Here is a 23,515-nt window from a genome sequence, read left to right on the forward strand (position 1 = left end):
TAAATATAAATGTTAGAGACCATTGCCACTAAAAATTAAATAGCACAAACTTAAATGCTTCAATTTGAAAAGAATTGTGACTTTAGCCGCCAATTATCAAATACTCTATGTTTAACATATAAAAAAATTATTTCTTAAATTTTTTAAGGGGCTATTGACTAACCATTGTCTCCCACATTAATTTTTTTAATTACAAAAGTAAGATAAAATAATTTTTTTACAATATATCTTAATCTCTATTTTTTTTCTTTATATTATTTAAATATTATATCTTTAAAATTTATAGATTTAAATATTATATCTTTAAAAAAATTATTTAACATAATATAAATAAATAAATAAAAACTAATAAATTTGGAGGGAAAAAGAAATAAATTTGAATAATTTAAAAAAATATATATCTAAAGGAGCTCTAAAAATCTATAAATTTTAAAGATATAATATTTAAATGATGTAAGGAAAAAATTAGAGAAACTGATATATTGTAAAAAAAATTATTATGTCCTAATTTTGTAATTGAAAACATTAATACGAGAATATACAGTTGTAGAACCACAACTTGTCTAGGGTAGTCAATAGCCCTTAAAAAATTTAAGAAATAATTTTTTTATATGTTGATTATAGAGTGTTTGATCTTCTTAAAAAAAATATATATGGAAATTTGTGGCTATAGTCCCCATTCTTACAAAATTGAAGCATTTAAGTCCTTGGTCTTTTATTTTTTTGCGGCAGTAGTCTCTAACATTCATGTTTAATCCTCATTTTAACAAAGAGATAATGGTTTGAGGAAAATGTGCAACAATTACGTAACGTTAGGGACTATTGCCAGCAAAAAAATGATAAGGGACTTAAATGCTACACTTGTAAAAGAACATAGACTTTAGTCACTAATAACCCAAATACAAATACCAAACTTTTTAATTAGGTATATTCGCGCCATAAATACTTAAGTTTTGTAATTGTTACACTTAAATACCTAACTTTTAATATATGTAGCTGTTACGATAATTTCAATGTGCAAGTATACACAATCGTAGACAAGTAATAATAAAGATAATGAGAGTATTGTCCCAAAGAGATTGTTTATTAACTACCAATAATTAATTTCCTAATTCAATTTGGCTAATAAATTATAGATTAAAGAATATCATAAACAAGAATTAACAAAAAAAGAAGCAAATAAAAGCAAAATTAATTCATTGGATGAAAACACATGGTATTTAATTTCATCATCTATCCACTTTATTACTTTATCAATACAATTTCACTATTCTTTCTCTTATTGTGATAGTAGATTTACTAATATAATCTATATTGTTACTAGGATATATAAATCTCTCAACCTATATGTGAATCTTCTACATCTTTATAATAAATTTCAACATAAGACAAGCATTAAGAATAGAAATCCTAAAAGCTACACAAACTATATAGATACTCTCGTTAAAATCTATGTCTATTCAATTATCGCATGTTAAACTCTCGCCTCTCAGATATTGAATCAAATTCATAAGCAATGCAAATAACGACATCAAATTACTCACATTCATCAAGCACAAATTGAATAGAACACTAAAGAAAAAAAAATCATTGAAATTGCATTAACTAATAATAAAGCATCAAGATACTACATTAAAACCCTAGAAAATAAAATTAGTTCTTAATTAAATCCATAACATTCATTGATTCAGAAAATAACATAGAAAAATAAATTAAAGAAGAAAAGGAGAAGAACTCTTGGTGAATTCCCCAATCTTGATCTCCAAGTTTCTCTTATTCTCCAGCGGCCAGCACTTATTCGAATCGCTCATAATTATGTTTTTATAATAACACTAGAGATTCCGTGCGAAAAGACCATCTTGCCCCCATAAAAATACAATTTCTGTAGGTTGTACATACTCAAGGGTCGCGGCCCAGCCATCAAGCGCCCAACCCTAGCACGCTAAGCCCTAGTCGAGGAGCCTCTGACTTCGATGGCGTCGCGGCCAGCATTCTTGTGTCGCGACTCAAAATGATTTAGCACTGCGGCTCAGCATTGCTCTCCCATTTCTGCTCAAGTTTGGGTTGTTTTTGAAACCTATGTCACTACTCAAACGTCTGCCAAGATTGATCAATTTCGTACTCAACTTCAAAATCTAAATAAAGGTTCATTGTCTCTAAATGCTTATCTTCTCAAAGTGTAATTACTGGTGGATCAATTGAGTTTTGTTGGTCATGTGACCTCTGCTAAAGATCATATAGCTACCATCTTTAATGGCTTGCCTCCCGATTATGACACATTCATTATCTCTGTTAATTCTCATCAATCTTCGTGTATCGTGGTGGAGATTGAGTCTGAAAGTCGTTTGGAGAAACATAGTCATGAGCTTGATTCTCATTCTTCTTCTGCTAATCTCGCCCAAGCTAATGCTACAATGAGGAGAGGTGATTTTTCTACTCCGGCTTCTTACTCTAGTTATGGTCGATCTAGTGGCACACCACCTGCTCAAGGAATATATTTGAATCATTGGGTTGTTGGTCGAGGTAATTTTGACTCTCAATCTGGCCAATCTTACCCTCAAAGTGGTCCCTCTCCTCCGTCTCGTGCTTCTAGTAGACTTGTATGTGAGCTGTCTCTCGGCTTAGACATTATGCCTCGCGTTGTTATCGAAGGTATAATCTTGAATTCCCTGGTTTTGGTGCGGCTTTTGTTGATAAAGGTTCTCCTAGTGCAAGTGCTATGGTGGCTACTACTTATGTTAATGACCCTGGGTGGTATCCTGATTCTAGAGCAATAAACCATTGTATTAGTAAAGGACACATTCTAACGGACCTGAGAAACTCCATGTTGGTGATGGTGCTGGCCTATCATTTCCAATGTTGGCAAGTATGTAATTCAATCCACTTTCCACTCTAAATCGCTCTTTCTCAATCAACTTCTTCATGTTCTTAATATTACAAAAGATCTCATTAGTGTCTCTCAACTTATTCGTGACAATAATGTTTTCAGTGAGTTCCATTCAGATACAAGATTTTAACCAAGGAACTCTCCAATACAAGATTTTTGTTTCTCAAAGACCAATTGACAGCTCAGCAACTCTCCACCATCAGTTTGAGGAGGGTGTTCAGTGATATAGTTAGTTGTTAGTTTGCTACTGATTAGTTAGTGTAGCTATTTTAACCAGCTCTTGTATATATACCTTTGTATAAAATTTTGCTGGGTAAAGAGAATCACTTATTTTCAGCCCTGAATTGTTTTCGTAATAGATACAACCCGGAAAATTAATATCAAGCATGGTCGTAGTTTATAACTCTTGTATGTATAGCTTTTGTATAAACTTTCTTTTGCTGAGTAATGAGAATCACTTATTTTCAGCCCTCAATTGTTTTCGTAATAGAAACAACCCGGAAAATTAATATCAAGCATGGTCATAATTTATAGAAATGACACAATTTTGCTATAATATAAAGTTATAAACATGAACTATAACCAATGGAAAAAACACTACAAATTTCCAATAATCTACTCTCATGCATGGGAAAAAACGTGATGAAAAATTTATGTTGGGCAAGAATTAACTGGCATATGCAACATGTCAAATGAAACTATTAAACCAACTGTTATTTCTTTCTTCCAATTCACCTGAAAACACTAGAGATGTCCTGTCTTCGACAAACTCAGGGATTCAACTCAAGGCAAAATAGGATGAACCATTTACATGTATAATTATCCTATAGGAAACCGATTTGCAATAACCAGCAGCTCAAAGATTCTAACTGTTTTCAAAACAATACACATTATATTATATACACAGCCGATAGAGAATACCAGTTTCTGTCGTAGGAAGAATTCTTGCCCCTACAATGTCATTATGGCTCAGGCATCTTGAACCCAAATCCTAACAGTTTTATCGCCTTCAAGGCCCGCAGAGGCAATTTTGTTCTCAGTAGGGTGACATGAAACAGAGATTACAGTATCAGTGTGGCCTTCAAGTCTCTGAACCATATTTTTATGTTGGAGATCCCATAAATATACACATCTATCCTCTGATCCACTCACAATGTACTTCCCATTTGTCACAGAAAATGTAGATGTAATGCAGTATATTTTGTTCACGTGTCCACTGTAGATTTTCAAAAACTTACCAGTTGAGTAGTTCCACAGCTTCTGCACCCAGGAAAAAGGGTCACCAATTAAGTATTAACAAGACCCCAACAAGATAAGCATTTCAACCACTAGCAATTACATTGCAAAGCCAGGTAAAGAAATTAAGTTTTATCAGGCTTTCTACTTGGTAGCTAAGCACACATAGGAAACAACATAAGAGAAAATAACAGTAAATCAGAAAAGGAATCAAACAAGAATTTATCAAAAAACAGAACTAACAACAACCAATATACTACTACGAGCATGTTTACTGATCCTAAATAGAAACAGTCTTAAAAAAAACGATGAATGGGAGGAATAAAAAAAATTGCCATCCTTTTCTTGATAATTAGAGAGCAATTTTCGAACTTTGGGTCTCAAATAGGTAAATGAACACATCAATAGATAAGAAAGGAAACTACTTATTATCATTCATTTTAAGATTCACTAGGTTAAACATAACAACAAGATGGTTACTTGTTACACTTATTCATTTTAAGATTCAGTGATTAGTAAATGTAGGTTACAAGCAAAACATAATAACAAGATGGTTACTTGTTACTCTAATCATTCATTTTAAAATTCGGTGATTAGAAAATGCACCTTACAACTTAAACATATAACCCCAAAATGGTTACTTGTTACTCTATGATTAGTTTAGTCCTGACATATTGGTATTGTAATACGATGAAAACTCAATTGATCATTCAACTAGTACAATTCAATTATTGAAGTTGACAACACAATTCGCACGAAAGAAAAATGGCATATTCATTTAACCAAATTTGTAGCAATAGACAAGACCGAATTGACAAGGGATTTACCAGTGTGTCATTGAGAGTGGCAACGAGTATGAACTTGCCATTGGGGGAAAACTTAGCGAAAGACACAGCAGGGACCTTATCGTCAATAAGGGTCTTCAAGCAAGCACCAGTGGCGGAGTCCCAAATCTTGCAGGACCCATCATGACTACCGGACACGATGAGCGAACCATCGCGATTAAAGTGTACGGAGGTAACGGGCATAGAGTGAGCCTTAATTGAGTGAAGGCACTTGCCGGTTTTGACTTCCCAGATCCTAATCGTATCGTCGAAGGAGCCGGAGACGATGAGGTTAGACTGGGGGTTGAAGTTGACGCAGAAAACTAGGTCGGAGTGGCCACGGAGAGTCTTGACGCATTCACCTTTGGCGGAGCGTGCGTCCCAGATGCGGAGAGTGCGGTCGTCAGAAGCGGAACAGATGTAGTGGGAGTCGGAGGACCAGGCAAGGTCGGAGATGCCCTCGGAGTGACCGACGAGGCGGTGGAGGAGGGAGAGAGAGGAGGAGGACCAAATAGCAATGGTCTTGTCGAGGGAGGCAGAGGCCAAGAGGGTGCCGTCGTTTGAGAATTTCACACATGAGATGGCGCGTTCGTGGGCCCGAAGCGTCTTCAGGTACCGGTAAGGGGTGTAAGGCGCCGCTTCTTGCCCGCTGCTCGCCATTTTTGTGCGCCTTGTTTAGGATTTACACGAAGAATAAATAAAGATAATATATATATAATAGTTACGCTAAATAATCAAGTTTGTGAGTTGGAATTTGATGCTTGAATGTCCCAATTTTAACACATCTTTCGATTTTTCATCTAATCTTCTTGCATAAAAAATATTTTTCAATAAAAATTCTTCCCATCGATTAGAAAATCTTTTCTTTTACTACTAAACAACTCGAAAAATGAATTAAAGATAAGAGAAATTATAGTAAATGACCTAAAAGAAATTAATGTTTTTATTTTTTTAAAATTATAAATAAATGATCATTTTATATTGTTGATTACCTAAGTTATCATTTTGCACCAAGTTTTAAGTGAATATTATGGTTTACCTAAAGAGCTAATAAAGAGATTAAAGAAGGTAAGAGTAAATGTAGAATTTTGCTATACTAATTTGTTGTATTGGACTATTTATTGATTTTTTTTTAAAACAGAAATATTTATCTAATTAATAATTGTTTTAGGAATTATTTTGCTCGTTGTCCGATAAAAAAAATTATAGTAAATGACATTGATGTACCTCTATTATATGATGGAAATTTTTATTAATATTGTTTTTACTTTTTCTTCTTTTGCTTAACAACATTTTTTTTTTTAACTTGGGGAGGGGAATTTTTGTTTTTTTTAAAAAAAAAGGAATAAAAATGAATTCATTTTTTTTTACATACAATTAAAAGTACTTTAAAATTTACCACTTATTCGTTTTTTTTTTAAAAAAAAGTACTTGGGAAGGAGATTTAAATTTAGGACTTTATTTTTGGAAAAGAGAGGAGAAAAACATTTATAACCTAATATGCCTTTTAGGGCGTCTCAGTCCAACCCAATTTTATTTTATTTTTTTAAAGAAAAAAAACCATTGTATAATAATTAAAAATAAGCTTAAAAAAGCCATTAAAACTCAATTTTTCTTTCACAATTTGGCAGTTGTACTACCAAACCATAAAAGTAAAATAAATAAATCGAATCCAAAATTTAAAATTAACTTGGTTTGGTAACAAAGAAAAAAAAAGGATTGTTTATTAAAATTAAAAGAAAAAATTATAACTATATGTTTTTTGAACTTGATTTGTGATTGCTTGGTACATATCTAATTCGATCAATTAAAAAGTGTTAGCGTCTCATAAATGCAATTTGACAATAGAAATTTAGAGTTATCTCATGGATTTTTCTCATATTTTCGAACATGAAAGTGCTTTCTTAAAAGTTCAGCAAAACTCAGGTTAGGATGATAATTTGCCTTATCTAACTAAATAAATAAATTTCTATAGATTATGATATAATTAAGTAATAATTGATGCGTAGCCTAAGGATAATAACCATGCTTGCCATAATGTCTACAAATTAAGCTACTTTTCATCATGTTTGCAAAGCAAAGTTTAATTATTTCCTTTGTTTTCATTTCAGTTCAAAGTCACAATTTAAAACCATTACAGGCTTCGCTGATGAACTTTTATGTAAGCTAAGGTAGGGTCGAAACAAATGACTTTGTCAATGCATTGACGATCTCTGGTGAATCGATATTTGCAGCATGACCTGTGTCCCTAATAATCTCCAACTTCGACTTGGATCCCAAGTGCCTGCAAATCATGATTTATTGTAATGATAATAACTCAATTAGTACGTATTTACTATTTAGAACATTAATTTTTACATACCTATGTAGCTGATAAGCCAAATTTAAAGGGAATACATTATCTTTGTCACCCCAGATTATTAGCGTTTCCTTGAACCAAAAGGAAAAAGAAAAATACTACATTAATAATTACATACAGAGAAAAAAAAGTTATAAAAAATAGAAGTTTCTCAGAGTGGTAAAAAATGGTAATTAACCAAAGAAAGTTATAGGTATACCTGAGTTAGGACTGGAAAATTGGAATCTAGTGTTCCGGTGAGTAAGTGTTCTACCATCTCTATCTTTTCCTTTCGATATTCCATTATTGCCTAAAACAACATATATAAATAAAGCTCGGTACTTGGCAAGAAAAACAGAGCAAAATAATGGTTTTTTTAGGGGTTTGACTGACATTAATATATCAATTGAAAAAGCAAGAAAAGTAGTCACCCTGACCTGTACGAACTTTCGAATAACAAAATCAGGGACCCATTTAAGAGGATTAAACTTGTACACTGATAGATTCACTAACAGCCGCAGATCACAAGGATTCTCTGGCAAAAGAATCTCCAAACCATATCTCCCATGCTTCTTATGGAGCAGCTCTTGTTTTTGATCCTCTGTCCAAACTATCCCACTACTCACGATCACAACCTTTTCAACCTCGTCCGGACACATCTGAGCCATCTGGTAAGCCACGTAACCTCCATAGCTTATACCATACACAGAGAACCGGTTTAAGCCAAGTCTCTTCAAACCTTCAACCACACATTTGGCTTGGAAAACCTCAGACCGGTCGGACCTTTTGGTATAAGACTTGCCGAAGAATAACAAGTCCGGTAGGTACAAGTTGAAGGCTTGAGAGAGAGGACCCACTTGGCCTAGAAACTGCCAGATTGAATTGCCACCATAGCCATGAACCATCACTAGATCTGGCTTATTCTTCCGCCGGTGATTAACGGTCCAGAAGTGCATGGTGGTTTGGTCATCTAAATCAACGGTACACGGAGACAGACCACAGAACCAGAAGTAGAGTCCTAAGCAAATCTCCATGAGTTTGACTAAGATTGGAACTCCATTTGTGTTGAGTAAACTAGAAAAAAGGTGTTTGTAGATTGCCCATATGGAGGAGAGATAGAGGGAGAAGAAATTCAAAAAACTTAACCTAGCCATAAATAATGTTCTTCTTCTTTCCTCTGTTCTTGTTCTCAGTGGTACTTATTGTATGTTTATATACATGTACCCATATTACTTAAATATATATTTTATACTAGTGAACGACACATATCTTTTGGAAACTGAACATCTGTTATAAAAATGATTTATTTCTATTATTTATATATATGATGGGTCTATATTTATCCTATAAAATTTTATATGTGTAAAATAATTTTTTTTTTGACAAAATGTGTAATAATTATTATTGCTTAAAATAAAGAAAATTATACTAGATCTATTCATTACAATACACATTGATAGTCTAAAATTCTATATATATAAATATATATTGACAAAAATTCTATATATTTTAATTGTATAGATTGTCTTGATTTTTTTTACCACTTGATATTAATAGTTAAATGTTCAAAATATTATCTCTTAAGAATGAGATTCATTTTGAAATCAAAATATGTATGATTTCTGATATGATATTTTTTAAAATGCAATACCACACAAATTAAGTATTTTTAATAAAAGTCAAAAAAGGAATAATAATGATTTTTGAGCAAGTAAAAAAATTACAGTTGGGTTTACCAATGCAAGTTTCATAGTAATTAGAGACTGGAAAATATTATATATATATATAAACTTAAGCACATGTATCTGTTTAACATAGATAAACATGAAAGTATGGCTAGAACTCGAATAAGACATCCAACAGTATATCCATATTTATAAATATAGTAAAAAAAGAAAGACTTTCTAACAATGATTGTCGTCCAATTCATTTACCTCTAAATAGATCTTTACCCTCACTCACGTCTGTCGATAAAATTTGTTACGTAAATTAAAATAAGATTTTTGCTTATAAGGATTATTAACAAGAAAGAACAGATAATGACGTTTTACCTTTTAATACGTAATAATTTTTTATTGGTTTTCTTGACTGGTGTTACAAGATTTGTGATGTATTGGACTTTAATAAACAGAACATAATTAAGGGATAAGACCAAGTTAACGTATGCATAGATCACTACGTAGAAACAATTAGCATCACAACTCAAATGACAAACAAATTAGAAAGGTTATAGAGAATATATTATATTAAGGCTTTGAGTCTTGAAACTGTAAACCAGCTAGAAAAAGCTTTATGAGTACGTAATTTGGGATTATATAATGACAAGTGTTACATACTGATGCCAGAATTAATGGAAGTTGACGGATCGGAATATAAGAACAGAAAGATTACAAAATGAACAATTAGTGAATTTGTCCCAACTTTTGTTACTATTATTATGATTTTATCTCCTAGCTTTTGACATATTATTGTTTTGCCCCTTAAATGATAAAGTTAGTATTTACCACTAACTTTTGACATAGAATTTTTATCTCCTAAATAGCAAAATAAGTATTTGTTTATTGATGTGGTAAAATATATATGTGATAAATACACAAGTATACACAATCAACAAATAATAAATAGATAAAAGTAAATATCATCTCCACAGGGAATGAATTAGCAAATATTCATGCAAAAATCAATACTAAACAACTTGGAACAAAACAAGTGAAAATAAATTTGGTTGATCCTAAAAACTAAGCAAGAAAGTAAATAAAAAGAAACAAAATAATAAGATAGCAAGAGAATGAAATAAGGCTAGAACAATTAATTCCCCCTAATATGCAAAAATGATGATAATGTTGTTGGTATATGTTATGGCAAACATTGTATTATTAATCAAGAATTTCAATTAAATTCATAGGTTCTCGTCGGTATCACTGTTATGGTATAAATTTTCTAATTAAACTAACATATGTCTATGCAAATCTAATTTCAATAATATTTATCAAGCACCAATTTCACAAAGATTATGCAAGACATTAATATATGTCTATACTAACACAAATTAAATTCAAAGAACTTAATCTTCCAACATTCAAGTTGTATGTCCATTAATTAAAATATTTTCAGAATTATTACTTAACTCAATAGCCCACTAATGGTGATCAAATAATGGCAAGCATTTAAACATTAAAATCACTTGAGTGAATACACCTCAAATTGCATTAAGTACCCTCACCAAAGTACCAAATTCTTTAACAATTATTCTGCCTACTAAGAAAACTAGCTCATAATTAAAATATGAAAAATATTAATAATAAATTCAAACACTGACTAGAAAAGTACAAGAGAAGAATTAAATACTAAGAAAATGAAGCCCCAATAGGTGTCTCTGTATTGCTCTGAAATCCCTAATGCGGTTTAATGGCTGGATTAGAAGGCCGGAAGAGCCATAACTGTTTAATTATGCCATTATTAAATGATTATATGCATGTTTATGTGAATTATATTATAACGTAATGTTAAATGCATGCATGTTGGTCCACATTTGATTACAGGGGTATTTTGGTAATTTAGCATGTTGAGTGTATATTTGTATATTTTGGTGCATGCTTGTGATTAATTGTTGAGGCCATATTATAATGTGGATTTTTTCGAGCTATTCGGTATGAGACAGTCTTTGAATATAAACTATCGGTTTGGTCATAACAGGTTTAAGCTCGGGGCTCGGGGTGAGTCTCGGAGTGTTTTGGTGATTAGAGCGTTACCGAGAATTAAAGGGTAACGGGATATGAAATATTGGTATTTGAGGATATCGGGAATTGGAGAGCATTAATTATGATTAACGAGATAGGTGGAAAATGATGGTTTTGCCCATGGGAGTCCTTAGAATCTTTTATTTGACCTAGGGGCATTTTAGTCGGTTTACCCCTAGGATTGATATATGGGTTGAAGGCTGTAGAAAAATAGAACCAAAACAGAGTTTGGTTACCTCTCTCACGATCATCATCTTCCTCTTGCTTCCTTTGGAGTTTTTGATCCCAATTTGAAGAACTAAGCTAAGGAACCAAAGTTTGGGGTGGGGCTTAGGACTTTAGTTCAACCATTAAAGAGGACTTAAATCCAACTTGAGGTAAGATTTCATCCATGAAACCTTAGTGATGCTCTGTTTTTCTTATTGTTTTCAGTTGTGAAATTTAAGGTATTAAGTTGAGAATTAATGGAAGTTTTTGGAGGAAGTTCACTTAGGTTTTGATGCTTGTATGGTGGGTAAGTTGTGGTAGCAATTGGGGGCTTTGCTTGGTGATGTTGGGGGAGTTTTAATGGGGTTTTAGATTGGGTTCGAAGGGAGAAAAACCAGGTTTTTGACTGAGTTTCAGGTGGGGCCGCGACTCTGTTCTAGAGCGTCGCGGTCCAAGCTTGAGAAAATGAGAGGAAGATGTTGAAGGGCTGAGGGGCCGCGAACATGGCCAGGGAGGGCCACGGCCCATGCTAGGTGCTGAAGGTAGGCCGCCTCTATTTGAGGGGCGGGCCGCAGCATGGCCAGGGAGGGTCGCGGCCTTTAGTGGCATTTTGGCCAGAAATGGATTTTTGGCTCGGGGATTCAAGCCTTAGGCCTCGGGATCGATCCTACTACCCGGTTTAGTAGGATTCGATGTCTCGGAGGCTAGGTCTTGGTTTGGGAACCCTTGTTATCCATTTTATTGATGGTGTCCCATATTTGGTTATGACTAGGTGACCGCTAAAGGACTAAAAGTCAGATCGTTCTCAAGGGTCGTTCTTTTATTCATTCTCGCTCGAAACAAAGGCAAGAAAATTGCACCCTGTGTATATGACATGCATGATTGTTGTTGAGGCATGTTGGTTGATAAATGTGGACATTGATTGCATATTAAATGCTTAGCAGAGCTTGCTTACTTGTGTATGGCACTGATTAGTCAAGGACGACACTAGTCGCATATTACTGACCTGAGAGTCAGAAACGGCATAAGCGTCCTGAACGCAGGGCCGATAAAAGATTAGATCTAATCGATATCAGCGTTGAAAGACTCTGGGAGCATTAATGTTGGATCGACCCTAAGGTCGATGAAACTTATAAGCGCTTGACTAGACTAAGAATAGTTACTCAGAGTCAGGGCCAAAGGCCTAGCTAGCTGCTTGTCACATGGCAAGGGAGCGGAATCCCACGGTTGTGACTCTATGGTCACGAGGAAGGTTATGTCAGTGACTAGTTCATCGAGCACCTATCATGTTTAAGCTAGTGAAAGGATCACTTATTTGTAAAGCCTTGGTGACCCTATCGTCACATGGATAGAGTGAACTGAACTCACCTTAGTGACTTTTGCATCTGTCACTCATCTATTTGGACTGAAAGTCCTGAATGATAATTATGATCATTGTTGATATTATATTCATGCTATATTGTGTTTTCTTGCTGGGCTTTGGCTCATGGGTGCTATGTGGTGCAGGTAAAGGGAAATAAAAGCTCACCCAGGCTTGAGTGGAGAGCCTACGTGGTGGTGTGTACATATGCGGTCGCTTGACCACCACGACTGTAACGCCCCAAACTCCAGGGACCGTTACGGTGTGCCTTGTAAACAGTGCTAAACTCGCTAATCGAGTCATTTGGCCAAAATCGTGAACTAAGTATGATTAGCGGTTTAGGGATTTAAAACTTTGGTTAGGATGTAACGTTTCACTAAAACGTTTAATTTATACATTGGGATCCCAAAAATAAGTCTCAGAGTTAATTACAGAAAATATTTACAACAGGCCGTTCTAAGCGGCAAAACAGGGTTCAACTCTAGTTCCACTTTAAACCTCGGTCGTGGCGGACGAGCAGCTGCATATGTACACGTCATCACCTAAGCTCTCCAGCTCAAGGATGGTCCAGCTTCCTCTTGCCTTTACCTGCACCACGTAGCACCCGTGAGCCGAAGCCCAGCAAGAAAACACAATAAAGCATGATATAATATCAACAACGATCATAATAACCATTCAGGACTATCAGTCCAAACAAATAGGTGACAATAGCCAAAAGTCACAATACTGAGCATCGCTCCTTCTAGCCATGTGACGATAGGGTCACCAGGGCTTAACTGACAAGTGATCCTTTCATAAGTTTGATTAGGACAGGTGCATGGTGAATGGTCACCAACATAACCTTCCTCCCGACCCTAGAGTCGTGCAATGGACAGCGTCCCTTGGCCATGTGACAAACAGTCACCGGGGTCATATACCTTGGCCATAAACATCTGATCGTAGACCAGGCAAGCGCTTAATAGTTCTTCGACCTTAGGGTCGGTCTGGCATTAATGCCATAGAGCCATTCAATGCATGATTCTCGACTTAAGCTTGATTAGAACAGGTGCAAGGTGATTAGTCACCAACATAACCTTCCTCACGACTCTAGAGTCGAAACTATGGACAACGTCCCTTAGCCATGTGACAAACGGTCACCGGGGTCATATACCTTGGCTATAGTCATCTGGTCGTAACCAGGCAAGCGCTTATAAGTTCTTCGACCTTAGGGTCGGTCCCGCATTAATGCTATAGAGCTATTCAATGCGTGATCATCGACTTTAGAGTCGGTCCCTGACTAGTCAGTGTCGTTCACGAGTAAGACATGCCACCAATCATATATCACATGTTCAATATCCATAAACAAGGTATTTAGCATGCTCACTAACAGATACCAGTACAATTAGGACCATGCACAACCACAGAGGCTCAAGCTCTGAACAATCTCATACCCAGTATACAAAGCATGTCCTAATCACATGTTTCTCATGCACCGTATGCAATATATCCAACAATCCATCATGCACCTATAACAGCCATGCATGTCACGTTTAATAGTCAACCAACACACATCAAGAATAGCCATGCATGTCATACATAATAATCAACCGACATGCATCAATGATAACCACACATGTCATACTCATTAATCAACTAACATGCATCATAATAGCCATGCATGTCATACTCATTAATCAACTAACATGCATCATAATAGCCATGCATGTCACATATACACAGGGTGCAGTTTTCTTACCTCAAAGCCGAGCTAGAACGATTAAAAGAACGACCCTTGAGAACGATCAACTTTTAGTCCTTTAGTGGTCACCTAGTCATAACCAAATATAAGGTATCATTAATAAAAATGATAACTGAGGGTTCCCAAACCAAATCCCAGCCCCCGAGACCTCAAATACTACCCAACCGGGTACTAGGTCCAACCCCGAGGCCTATGGTAAGAATCCCTAAGCTAAAAACCACTTTTTAGCAAATTTGGCCTTAAGGGCCGCGGCCCCCAAAAGCTGTGCCGCGACACGCCCCCAAGCCCCATCTGCCAGACACGCTTGGGCCGCGGCACGCAAAAGCCGTGCCGCGGCACCGAGCCCAGTTCAGCCTAAAACCAGCACGCGAACTCAGAATTGCCCCTGCGTTTTCCCTTAGAACCAGCCCCTCAAATTAGCCCAAAACCCCTTCCAAACACTCATTCAAACCTCTAGACACCACCCATAACCTCCCCTCATCAAAACCCAATCTAATCACCCATCAAAACCCCTTTGAATCCAAACTTCTCACAAGAATCAAAAGCTGAAAACCAAAACTTGAAAACAGAGCACACCTGAATTCATTGGCTATAACTCACCTTAAACACAGTTTTGAATCCCCTTTGATGATTGCTACAGGTTCCCTAGCTGCCACCTTTGATTTCTAAGCTTAACTTCTTGATTTGGGCTCTCAAAATTCAAAGAAAAGAGAAGGGGAAATCTTGTACGGGATGGAAGAGAGAATGAGAGGATAGGCTCTGCTTTACTCTGCCTTCTACAGCCTTCTAAACCTCATGCATATCTAAGCCAAATGACCTAAATGCCCCTAGGTCTTTTAAAGGCTTCTAAACACTCTCAAGGGTAAAATTGTCCTTTACAACCTATCTCGTTAATTATAATTAACGCTCTCCAATTCCCGCTATTCTCAATATTTCCAAATACCATTAAATCATATCCCGTTACCCTTTAATTCCCGGTAACGCTCTAATCATTAAATTCACCCCGAGACTCACCCCGAGCCCCGAACTTAAACCCGTTATGACTAGACCGAACACTTACATCTCATGATCGTCTCATGTCGAATAGCTCGAACCAATCCACCTTATAATGTGGCTATATTAGTCAATCACAAACATGCACCCAAAATATACAATTACGCCCACATTGGCCAAATTACCCTCATAATTAACATATGAGCCCATATGCATGCATTCACCATCATATAATAATATAATTCACATAAACATGCATATAATCATTAAATACTATAATAAATCAATTATGGCCCTCCCGGCCTCCTAACCAAGGTCTTAAACCTTATTAGGAAATTCGAGGCATTACAACGACCAAGGAGTTATCAGAGGAACTAAGGGGTTACCCTATTTTTGCCGCTTAGGTCAGCGGATTTGTAAATTTGAAACTGTAATGACCATTTTGAGTTGTAAATAACTTGTAAACGTTTTTATGGGCCCATGAACAATTTTATGTTTTAAATAAAATATATGATTTCCTTTTAATTGGTTTTTCACCTTAGCCTGTTAATAATACCTAGAAGCACGTTTTTAACCAAAAAACTCGGGTAACGAGTTAAATTTTCGGTTCACCGCTCACCGTAACTGTTCTGGGGTAACTAGGGCGTTACAGTCTCCAAGTGATTCTCTTCTCTTGTCTTCCTCTTTTAATATCCTTCCTCCTATTTTTTTCCTTTTCTTCTTCTTCATTCTCCACTGATAAGTTCCAAATTTGTCTATTTTTAATTAATTATTATTCTATAATTATGCACTTGATTATTTATTTATATATGTTGAATTAGTTTATTTTGTGTTTCAAGGATTTTCAAGACATTTGGGTGAAAAATAATGAATTTGGGATGTTTTACAAGCAATGGTTAAACTCGAAATTATAAGTCTGAAACTTCACACTTGATTTTGATAATTTTCCAATACTCTTTTGGAAATCTTTCAAGAAATACAAGTTTTAAATATTTTTTCTTACCTTTCCATAGCTTTTTGAATCGTCAAATTCCAAGTTATATCGAGGAAATTATGGTTAAAATACTTTCAATCGCCGCAGTAGAAGAAAACTGAAAAACGGAAAAATTTCTACGGCTACGGCCAGCCTTATTTCAAGGCGCGACCAGCAATGTCCCGGACTGCGACCGAAGCCTGATTTTCTGGAAAATACATTTTCTAATGGCTGCGGACGCCAAGAAACATTGGTCATGGCTGGCGATCGATTTTTTCCTTAGTTTTTTAATTTTAAATGTATTTTTGAAAGGGCTATTAAAGGGGTTATGGATAACTTTTATAATAATTTTGGATTGCGAAGTTTAGAGGCTAGAGCAGCAGATGAGGAGAAATGACATCAGCATAACATTCTTTAATCTAGTGTTTCTTTCTTCTCAAAACTCTTTTATTTTCATTGAATATTTATGTGTATGAACATGAATATGATTATGGAGTAGTTTTATTTATAGTTAAGCTTATTTCAAAACCCTAGACATGAGATATTGAATGTATTGATGAATTTTATTTCTTATATTCCCTTATATTAAATTGTTTCTATTTTTCTATTTGAATGTTATGAATCTTGTAAGATCTTGTTAGGTGGCCAACTAATTAGGATTTTGCATTGTTCTACTTTCATCTTAGGACTAGTATTCACCTAATAGTTTAGGATTTTAAGTAGAGTGATAAATTACAATTAGGATATTGTGAAGAGTATTTTGATTGTGATGAAAAATAGAAACTAGGTTAAATGAATTGCATGCTTAATGAATTTGTTGCCTAGATTAACCTGTTTCCATAGAGTGTAATGATTTTACTAGGTTAAATAGATCGCATGCTTAATGAGTTTATTGTTGAGTAAAAAGGGTTAATTAAGAGCGCTTAGCTTTGATTAAGTATAATATGGAAACTGGGATAATTGGTTGCTTAATTGGGAATAGGGAATATTATTCGTCATTGTTGATAGATTGATTGTCGAAGGTGGAGAGTAATTCTTAACTATTTCTTTAATATCGTTCTATCCTTAGTTATTTAATCTTTGATCTTTATTTCATTTTATGGAATTCCAATTTCCATAGTGTCAGATAAAGACTTCAAATTTACTTCAAAATTCTAGCAAAGCTTGCACAAGGCTATGGGGACAAGATTGAAATTTCGTACATCTTTTCACCCACAAGCAGATGGACAAACAGAAAGGACTATACAGACTCTTGAAAATATGCTAAGAGCTTGTGTTCTGGACTTTGAAGGATCATGGAGTAAGTATTTGCCACTGATTGAATTTGCTTAAAACGCAGTTATCGGGAAACTATAAGTGTTTACCGAGTTTTTCAGAAACTAAATAATAAAAGATAAGAGAGATTAAAGAGAAAGGGTTTAGGAGTCGTAAGCAAGATTTTTACGTGGTTGGGGCGTTAATGAGCCTTAGTCCACGAGACAGTTGTATTAGAGCTTAGAGAATCTATAACAATGGAGTTTTCTCTTAGTTTTAGCAGAGTAATTGTATATACGCTAAAAAAAAGGTCCCTTCTCGAGTGCTCTGTTACATGTATTTATAGGTTCACAGGTGCACCGGGCTGACCCGGGCCCAATAAAGGTATAAATACTGCTGGCTTCTCTACCGGAAGCCCAATACAGAAGAATTAAAACATAAAAGAAAAACATTAACTTGAGCCCATTGGGCCAGCCCAAACCATATCTATCATCCGACAAATTGGAGCTTTTGGTCTGGGCATCTCGAGTTATGAGGAGATTTAGGGGACAAGATCAGTCAGAGCAGTGGCGGCACAGGTCTGAACCAGCGGCGTACAATCCCGAGGTGGCTGATAACTCTATGGTATAGAGTTATTTTTATTAACTTTAAACTTGATTTTTCGTGAAAAGAGTAATGAATGTGATGTTGTTTGTAAGTTTGATTAGTTTTTTTTTTTTTTTTTAGTTAGTGTACTAATTTAGGAGTCTTTTAAGTTGTTAGAGTTAAATGTAATTAATTAATTAATTATGCTTGTTTTGTTGTTTAGGAAAGGAATTTTTGAATTGCCAAGGGAAAGAAAGGAATTCGAGGCCAAAGTGAACACTAAAGCTGGAAATGCTTCTGATTTGCTGGAGAACAAAATGCTATAGCATTTCTGGGGACTGGGAAATGACGTGGACAAAATACTAGCAGGAATTTCTTCATCTAATTCAGCGCCTATGTGGCAGTCACTTAAAATTATGTCAGCTGGCTGATGTGGATTGGACTAGTGGGCCAAAGAGAAGAAATTGGGCTTTCTAATTGAGGGTAATGGAAATTGTACCCTAGGGAGGAGAAGAAAACAAGTACAGCCGCATAGAGTGAGAAAGGAGGACATTAACTCAGCTGAGAGAGGAGAGAAGGAATATTGCAGAGAGATATACACAGAAAACCAAGTACCCATAAGAGGATATCCACGAGAAAAGAAGGAGGAGGACGAAAGCATACTTTGATTCTACTTCTTCTTCTTCTTCTATCTTTTCCTTTTCTGTAGTATATACTCTTAATTCTATATTTTGTGAAACTGAAGTATTAGTCATGGATGAACAAACTCTGTTTTGGATTGTAATTACTGGTTTGAGCATGAGCTAAACCTTTTGAGATTTGAATAGCTATGAACCCCTATGCTTGTGATTAATTAATGTGAATGCATGAGTTTAGCAATTTTGCCTTTGTTCATTCAAGTGAGCTTACTGTTATTTAATTGTTATTAATTGGCCATGAGTAACAATTTGCTAAGCTAGATTTGGTTCTGGAAAGGCTAAATCTAGTGGATATAATAACTTGGATGATGCAAGAGAATTTCCATGTTTAGGTTGTTCTTAGTAAGTAAGATAGGAATATTTTACTACGTTGCATAACTTGAGAATTGGAGTTTAATTGATGTTCTGCAACCTGATTAAATATAGGAATATATTAAATTAAGTAGTAGAACATAATCAGTGAGTTTTGGAAAAATCTCACGAGAAATTCTAGAATTCTGTTAACTCTGTGCAACTTTGCTGAAAGAAATGCTGTAACAACTGGGCAAATTAGACATAGGGGGGATTTAGCTATTCAAGTCTATCATTCCATAGATACTTTTTCTTGCAATTATTTTTCCAGTAATTGTAGCCACATTTTAAGCAGGTTTTATTTACAGTCATTTAAATTTAGATTCATTACCCAATCATTCCCATATTTTCCATTTATTTTAAGTTGTTAATTAGTTGGTTTTACATTGAATTTTGTTTGCAATCCCTGTGGAGACGATCTTACTTATCATTATATTACTTGTGTGACTGCGTATACTTGCGTATATTAATTTTCACAACAATTTTTTGGCGCCGTTGCCAGGGATTGAAATTAAAATTGTGTATTATCAACTATTTTGCAATTTATTTCTGTTTGTTTGGTTCTAATTCTGCTTGTTTGGGCTGTGTGTTTTTCAAGATTAATTTAGTGCATGAACGAACAAGAAGAATTTGAACTTGCTCCTATTGACCCCGAAATTGAACGCACTTTTAGACAAAGGAGAAAGGCACAAAAGGCTAAAAGCCGCTGCAACATGGCTGAAAATGTTGGAGAAGCAGGGGGTGCGCATAACATGGCTAATCATATTGCCTTGGCGGATGATAGAGCCAGAGCAATAAGGGAATACGTTGCCCCTATGTTCAACAAGCTCAATCCAGGCATTGTGAGGCCCGAAATTCAAGCACCTCAGTTTGAGCTCAAACCTGTCATGTTCCAAATGCTCCAAACAGTTGGTCAATTTAGTGGGTTGCCAACGGAAGATCCTCAACTCCATCTTCGCTCATTTTTGGAGGTGAGTGATTCTTTCAAGCTACAAGGAGTAAGTGAAGAGGCACTAAGATTGAAGTTGTTCCCGTTCTCTTTAAGGGATCGAGCTAGATCATGGCTCAACACCCTTCCTCCCGATTCGGTGACAAATTGGAACGAATTGGCTGAAAAATTCTTAAGGAAGTACTTCCCTCCCACTAGAAATGCAAAGTTTCGAAGTGAGATTATGTCTTTTCAGCAATTGGAAGATGAGTCCACTAGTGAAGCTTGGGAAAGATTCAAGGAGTTGTTGAGAAAGTGTCTGCACCATGGTATCCCTCATTGCATACAAATGGAGACATTTTACAATGGTCTCAATGCAGCCTCTCGGATGGTATTGGATGCTTCAACCAATAAAGCCATTCTTTCCAAGTCTTACAATGAAGCATTCAAGATTTTGGAAAGGATTGCAAGCAATAACTATCAATGGTCAACCACTAGAGCCCCTACAAGTCGAAAGGTGGCGGGAGTTCTTGAAGTTGATGCGTTAACCGCTCTAACCGCTCAAATGGCCTCAATGACCAACATTCTAAAGAACATGAGTTTGGGAGGGAACATACAGCCAGCCGCTACCATTCAAAGTGCAGAAACCTCATGTGTTTATTGTGGAGACGGACATACTTTTGAGAATTGCCCTTCGAATCCAGCCTCGGATTGCTATGTGGGTAATCAAAATTTCAACCGCAACAACAACATATATTCAAACTCTTACAATCTAGCATGGAGACATCATCCAAACCTGTCATGGGGGGGTCAAGGAGCAAGTTCAAGTGGAGCACCAGCACAAGGAAAACAATCATTTCCACCGAGGTTTCCTCAACAACCAAGAGCTCAACAACCTCACCAATCTCAAGGCTCTCAATCAAGTTCTTTGGAGAGTTTAATGAGAGATTATATGGCCAAGAATGATGTTGTAATTCAAAGTCAAGCAGCCTCTCTCCGGAATCTTGAAATTCAATTGGGGCATTTGGCGAATGATCTGAAAAATAGGCCCCAAGGTTCCTTGCCTAGTGATACCAAGAATCCAAGGAGGGATGGCAAAGAACAATGCAAGGCAATCAATCTACGGAGTGGGAAAAATCTGGAAGTGAATGAGGAAGAAACAAAGGGCAGTAAGGAGCCCACTTCAATCCAAACCGAGGGGGAAACGAGTAAAAAACCAACAAGTGCAGCTGCTGAATTCTCCCCAGTTGATACAGCATCGGATCAGCATTCTACTGCAGAAAAGACTTTACACAAGCCACCTCCGCCATTTCCTCAACGATTCAAAAAACAGCAGCAAGATGGCCAATTCAGGAAGTTTCGGGATGTTTTGAAGCAGCTCCATATCAACATTCCCTTGGTGGAAGCTTTGGAGCAAATGCCCAACTACGTGAAGTTTTTTAAAGACATTTTGACAAAAAAGAGGAGGCTCGGTGAATTCGAAACAGTTGCTTTAACAGAGGGCTGTAGTGCTATGTTGAAAAGTAAAATTCCTCCTAAATTAAAAGATCCGGGCAACTTTACAATTCCATGCTCCATTGGTGGGAAAGTGTGGGAAGAGCTTTATGTGATTTGGGTGCTAGTATTAATCTAATGCCCATGTCGATTTTCAAGAAATTGGGCATTGGAGAAGTTAGGCCAACCACGGTTACCTTGCAATTGGCAGACCGGTCGATGGCTTATCCGGAAGGAAAAATTGAAGATGTACTAGTGCAAGTTGACAAGTTCATATTTCCGGCTGATTTCATCATTCTTGATTATGAAGCGGATAGAGATGTACCAATCATATTGGGGAGGCCATTTCTTGCTACCGGGAGGACTTTGATTGATGTGCAAAATGGAGAACTTACCATGAGGGTGAATGATCAACAAGTGACCTTTAGTGTTTTCAAAGCCATGAAGTTTCCGGATGACATCGAAGAATGCTCTAGATTGAGTGTAATTGAGACACTTGTGGCTGAAACTTTTCATAACGAAATTCGCAAGGCTGATTTGGGGGTGAATATCTTTGAAGATGATGAAGAATTTAGCAAAGAGGAGGAGTCCCAAGTCACAAGGGTAGAGTCCAGCAAACCAACCATGAAATTCAACAAACCTTATGAGTCTCTAAACCTATCGGAAGGGAATTTCAAGCCTCCAAAGCCTTCCATTCAAGAACCACCAAAGCTAGAGTTGAAACCTTTGCCGAGCCACTTAAAATATGCTTACTTGGGGGACAATGAAACGCTGCCTGTGATTATTTCAGCATTGTTGGGAGCTGAAGCTAAAAGTTTGTTGCTAGAGGTGTTGAAAGAGCATAAGAAAGCAATTGGCTGGACTATGGCAGACATAAAAGGCATTAGCCCGACATTTTGTATGCACAAAATATTGCTGGAAGCTGGCTGTAGTAACTCTATTGAGCAGCAGCGAAGGTTGAATCCCATCATGAAGGAAGTGGTTCGAAAAGAAGTGATCAAGTGGCTCGATTATGGCATTGTGTACCCGATTTCAGACAGCTCATGGGTCAGCCCGGTTCAATGTGTCCCTAAAAAGGGAGGAGTTACAGTGGTGACTAATGACAACAATGAATTGATTCCCACAAGAACGGTGACTGGTTGGCGAGTTTGCATGGACTATAGGAAGCTGAATAATGCCACTCAGAAGGACCATTTTCCGCTGCCATTTATTGACCAAATGCTTGATCTGTTGGCAGGAAAAGAGTTTTATTGTTTTCTTGATGGATACTCAGGTTATAACCAAATCTCTATTGCTCCGGAAGACCAAGAAAAGACAACATTCACGTGTCCCTACGGCACCTTTGCCTTTACAATGATGCCGTTTGGATTATGCAATGCTCCTACCACTTTCCAAATGTGTATGATGGCGATTTTTTCAGATATGGCAGAAAACATTCTTGAGATCTTCATGGATGACTTCTCGGTATTTGGGGAGTCTTTTGACAATTGTTTAGCTAATTTGGAGAAGGTGTTGATAAGATGTGAGGAGACCAACTTGGTTTTAAATTGGGAGAAATGCCATTTTATGGTGAAAGAGGGCATTATTTTGGGCCATAAAGTATCTCACAAGGGCATTGAGGTAGATAAAGCAAAGCTGGAAGTGATTGAAAAGCTACCACCACCCACCACGGTCAAAGGCATTAGAAGCTTTTTGGGGCATGCGGGGTTCTATCGAAGATTCATAAAGGATTTTTCGAAGATTTCAAAGCCTCTTTGTTCATTGCTGGAGCAAAACCGACAGTTTGAATTCACCAAAGAATGTCATGATGCATTTTTGACTTTGAAGAAGGCTTTAGGTTCAAACCAACCAAAAACTCAACAATTCACAAAGTCCAATTCTAAGCTTAAAAACTCAAAACTTCAAACTT

At 36.3% G+C, this 23,515-nt stretch overlaps 3 protein-coding genes and 1 non-coding gene across 4 annotated transcripts; 1 reads left to right on the top strand and 3 right to left on the bottom strand.

The window, feature by feature from the left end:
* Nucleotides 1-3,575: 3,575 nt before the first annotated feature.
* On the bottom strand, nucleotides 3,576-5,641 carry LOC133794546 (COMPASS-like H3K4 histone methylase component WDR5B). The gene is made up of 2 exons (XM_062231834.1): nucleotides 4,951-5,641; nucleotides 3,576-4,147 (listed from the first exon to the last, which is right to left on the bottom strand). The coding sequence occupies exons 1-2, from the start codon at nucleotides 5,605-5,607 to the stop codon at nucleotides 3,857-3,859; spliced, it is 948 nt and encodes a 315-aa protein (XP_062087818.1). The 5' UTR covers nucleotides 5,608-5,641; the 3' UTR covers nucleotides 3,576-3,856.
* A 1,374-nt stretch (nucleotides 5,642-7,015) lies between these two features.
* On the bottom strand, nucleotides 7,016-8,539 carry LOC133793489 (uncharacterized). The gene is made up of 4 exons (XM_062230829.1): nucleotides 7,723-8,539; nucleotides 7,506-7,595; nucleotides 7,310-7,377; nucleotides 7,016-7,231 (listed from the first exon to the last, which is right to left on the bottom strand). The coding sequence occupies exons 1-4, from the start codon at nucleotides 8,437-8,439 to the stop codon at nucleotides 7,114-7,116; spliced, it is 993 nt and encodes a 330-aa protein (XP_062086813.1). The 5' UTR covers nucleotides 8,440-8,539; the 3' UTR covers nucleotides 7,016-7,113.
* An 11,256-nt stretch (nucleotides 8,540-19,795) lies between these two features.
* Nucleotides 19,796-21,745, top strand: LOC133795008 (uncharacterized). Its single transcript, XM_062232463.1, has one exon. It carries the CDS (start codon nucleotides 19,796-19,798, stop codon nucleotides 21,743-21,745), a length of 1,950 nt encoding a protein of 649 aa, XP_062088447.1.
* LOC133799068 (small nucleolar RNA R71) lies at nucleotides 20,339-20,445 on the bottom strand. Its single transcript, XR_009876273.1, has one exon. It is a non-coding gene; the product is annotated as a small nucleolar RNA R71 (small nucleolar RNA).
* Nucleotides 21,746-23,515: the final 1,770 nt, after the last annotated feature.

The sequence above is a fragment of the Humulus lupulus genome, chromosome 8, assembly GCF_963169125.1.
Source record: "Humulus lupulus chromosome 8, drHumLupu1.1, whole genome shotgun sequence".
Classification (NCBI taxonomy): Eukaryota; Viridiplantae; Streptophyta; class Magnoliopsida; order Rosales; family Cannabaceae; genus Humulus; species Humulus lupulus.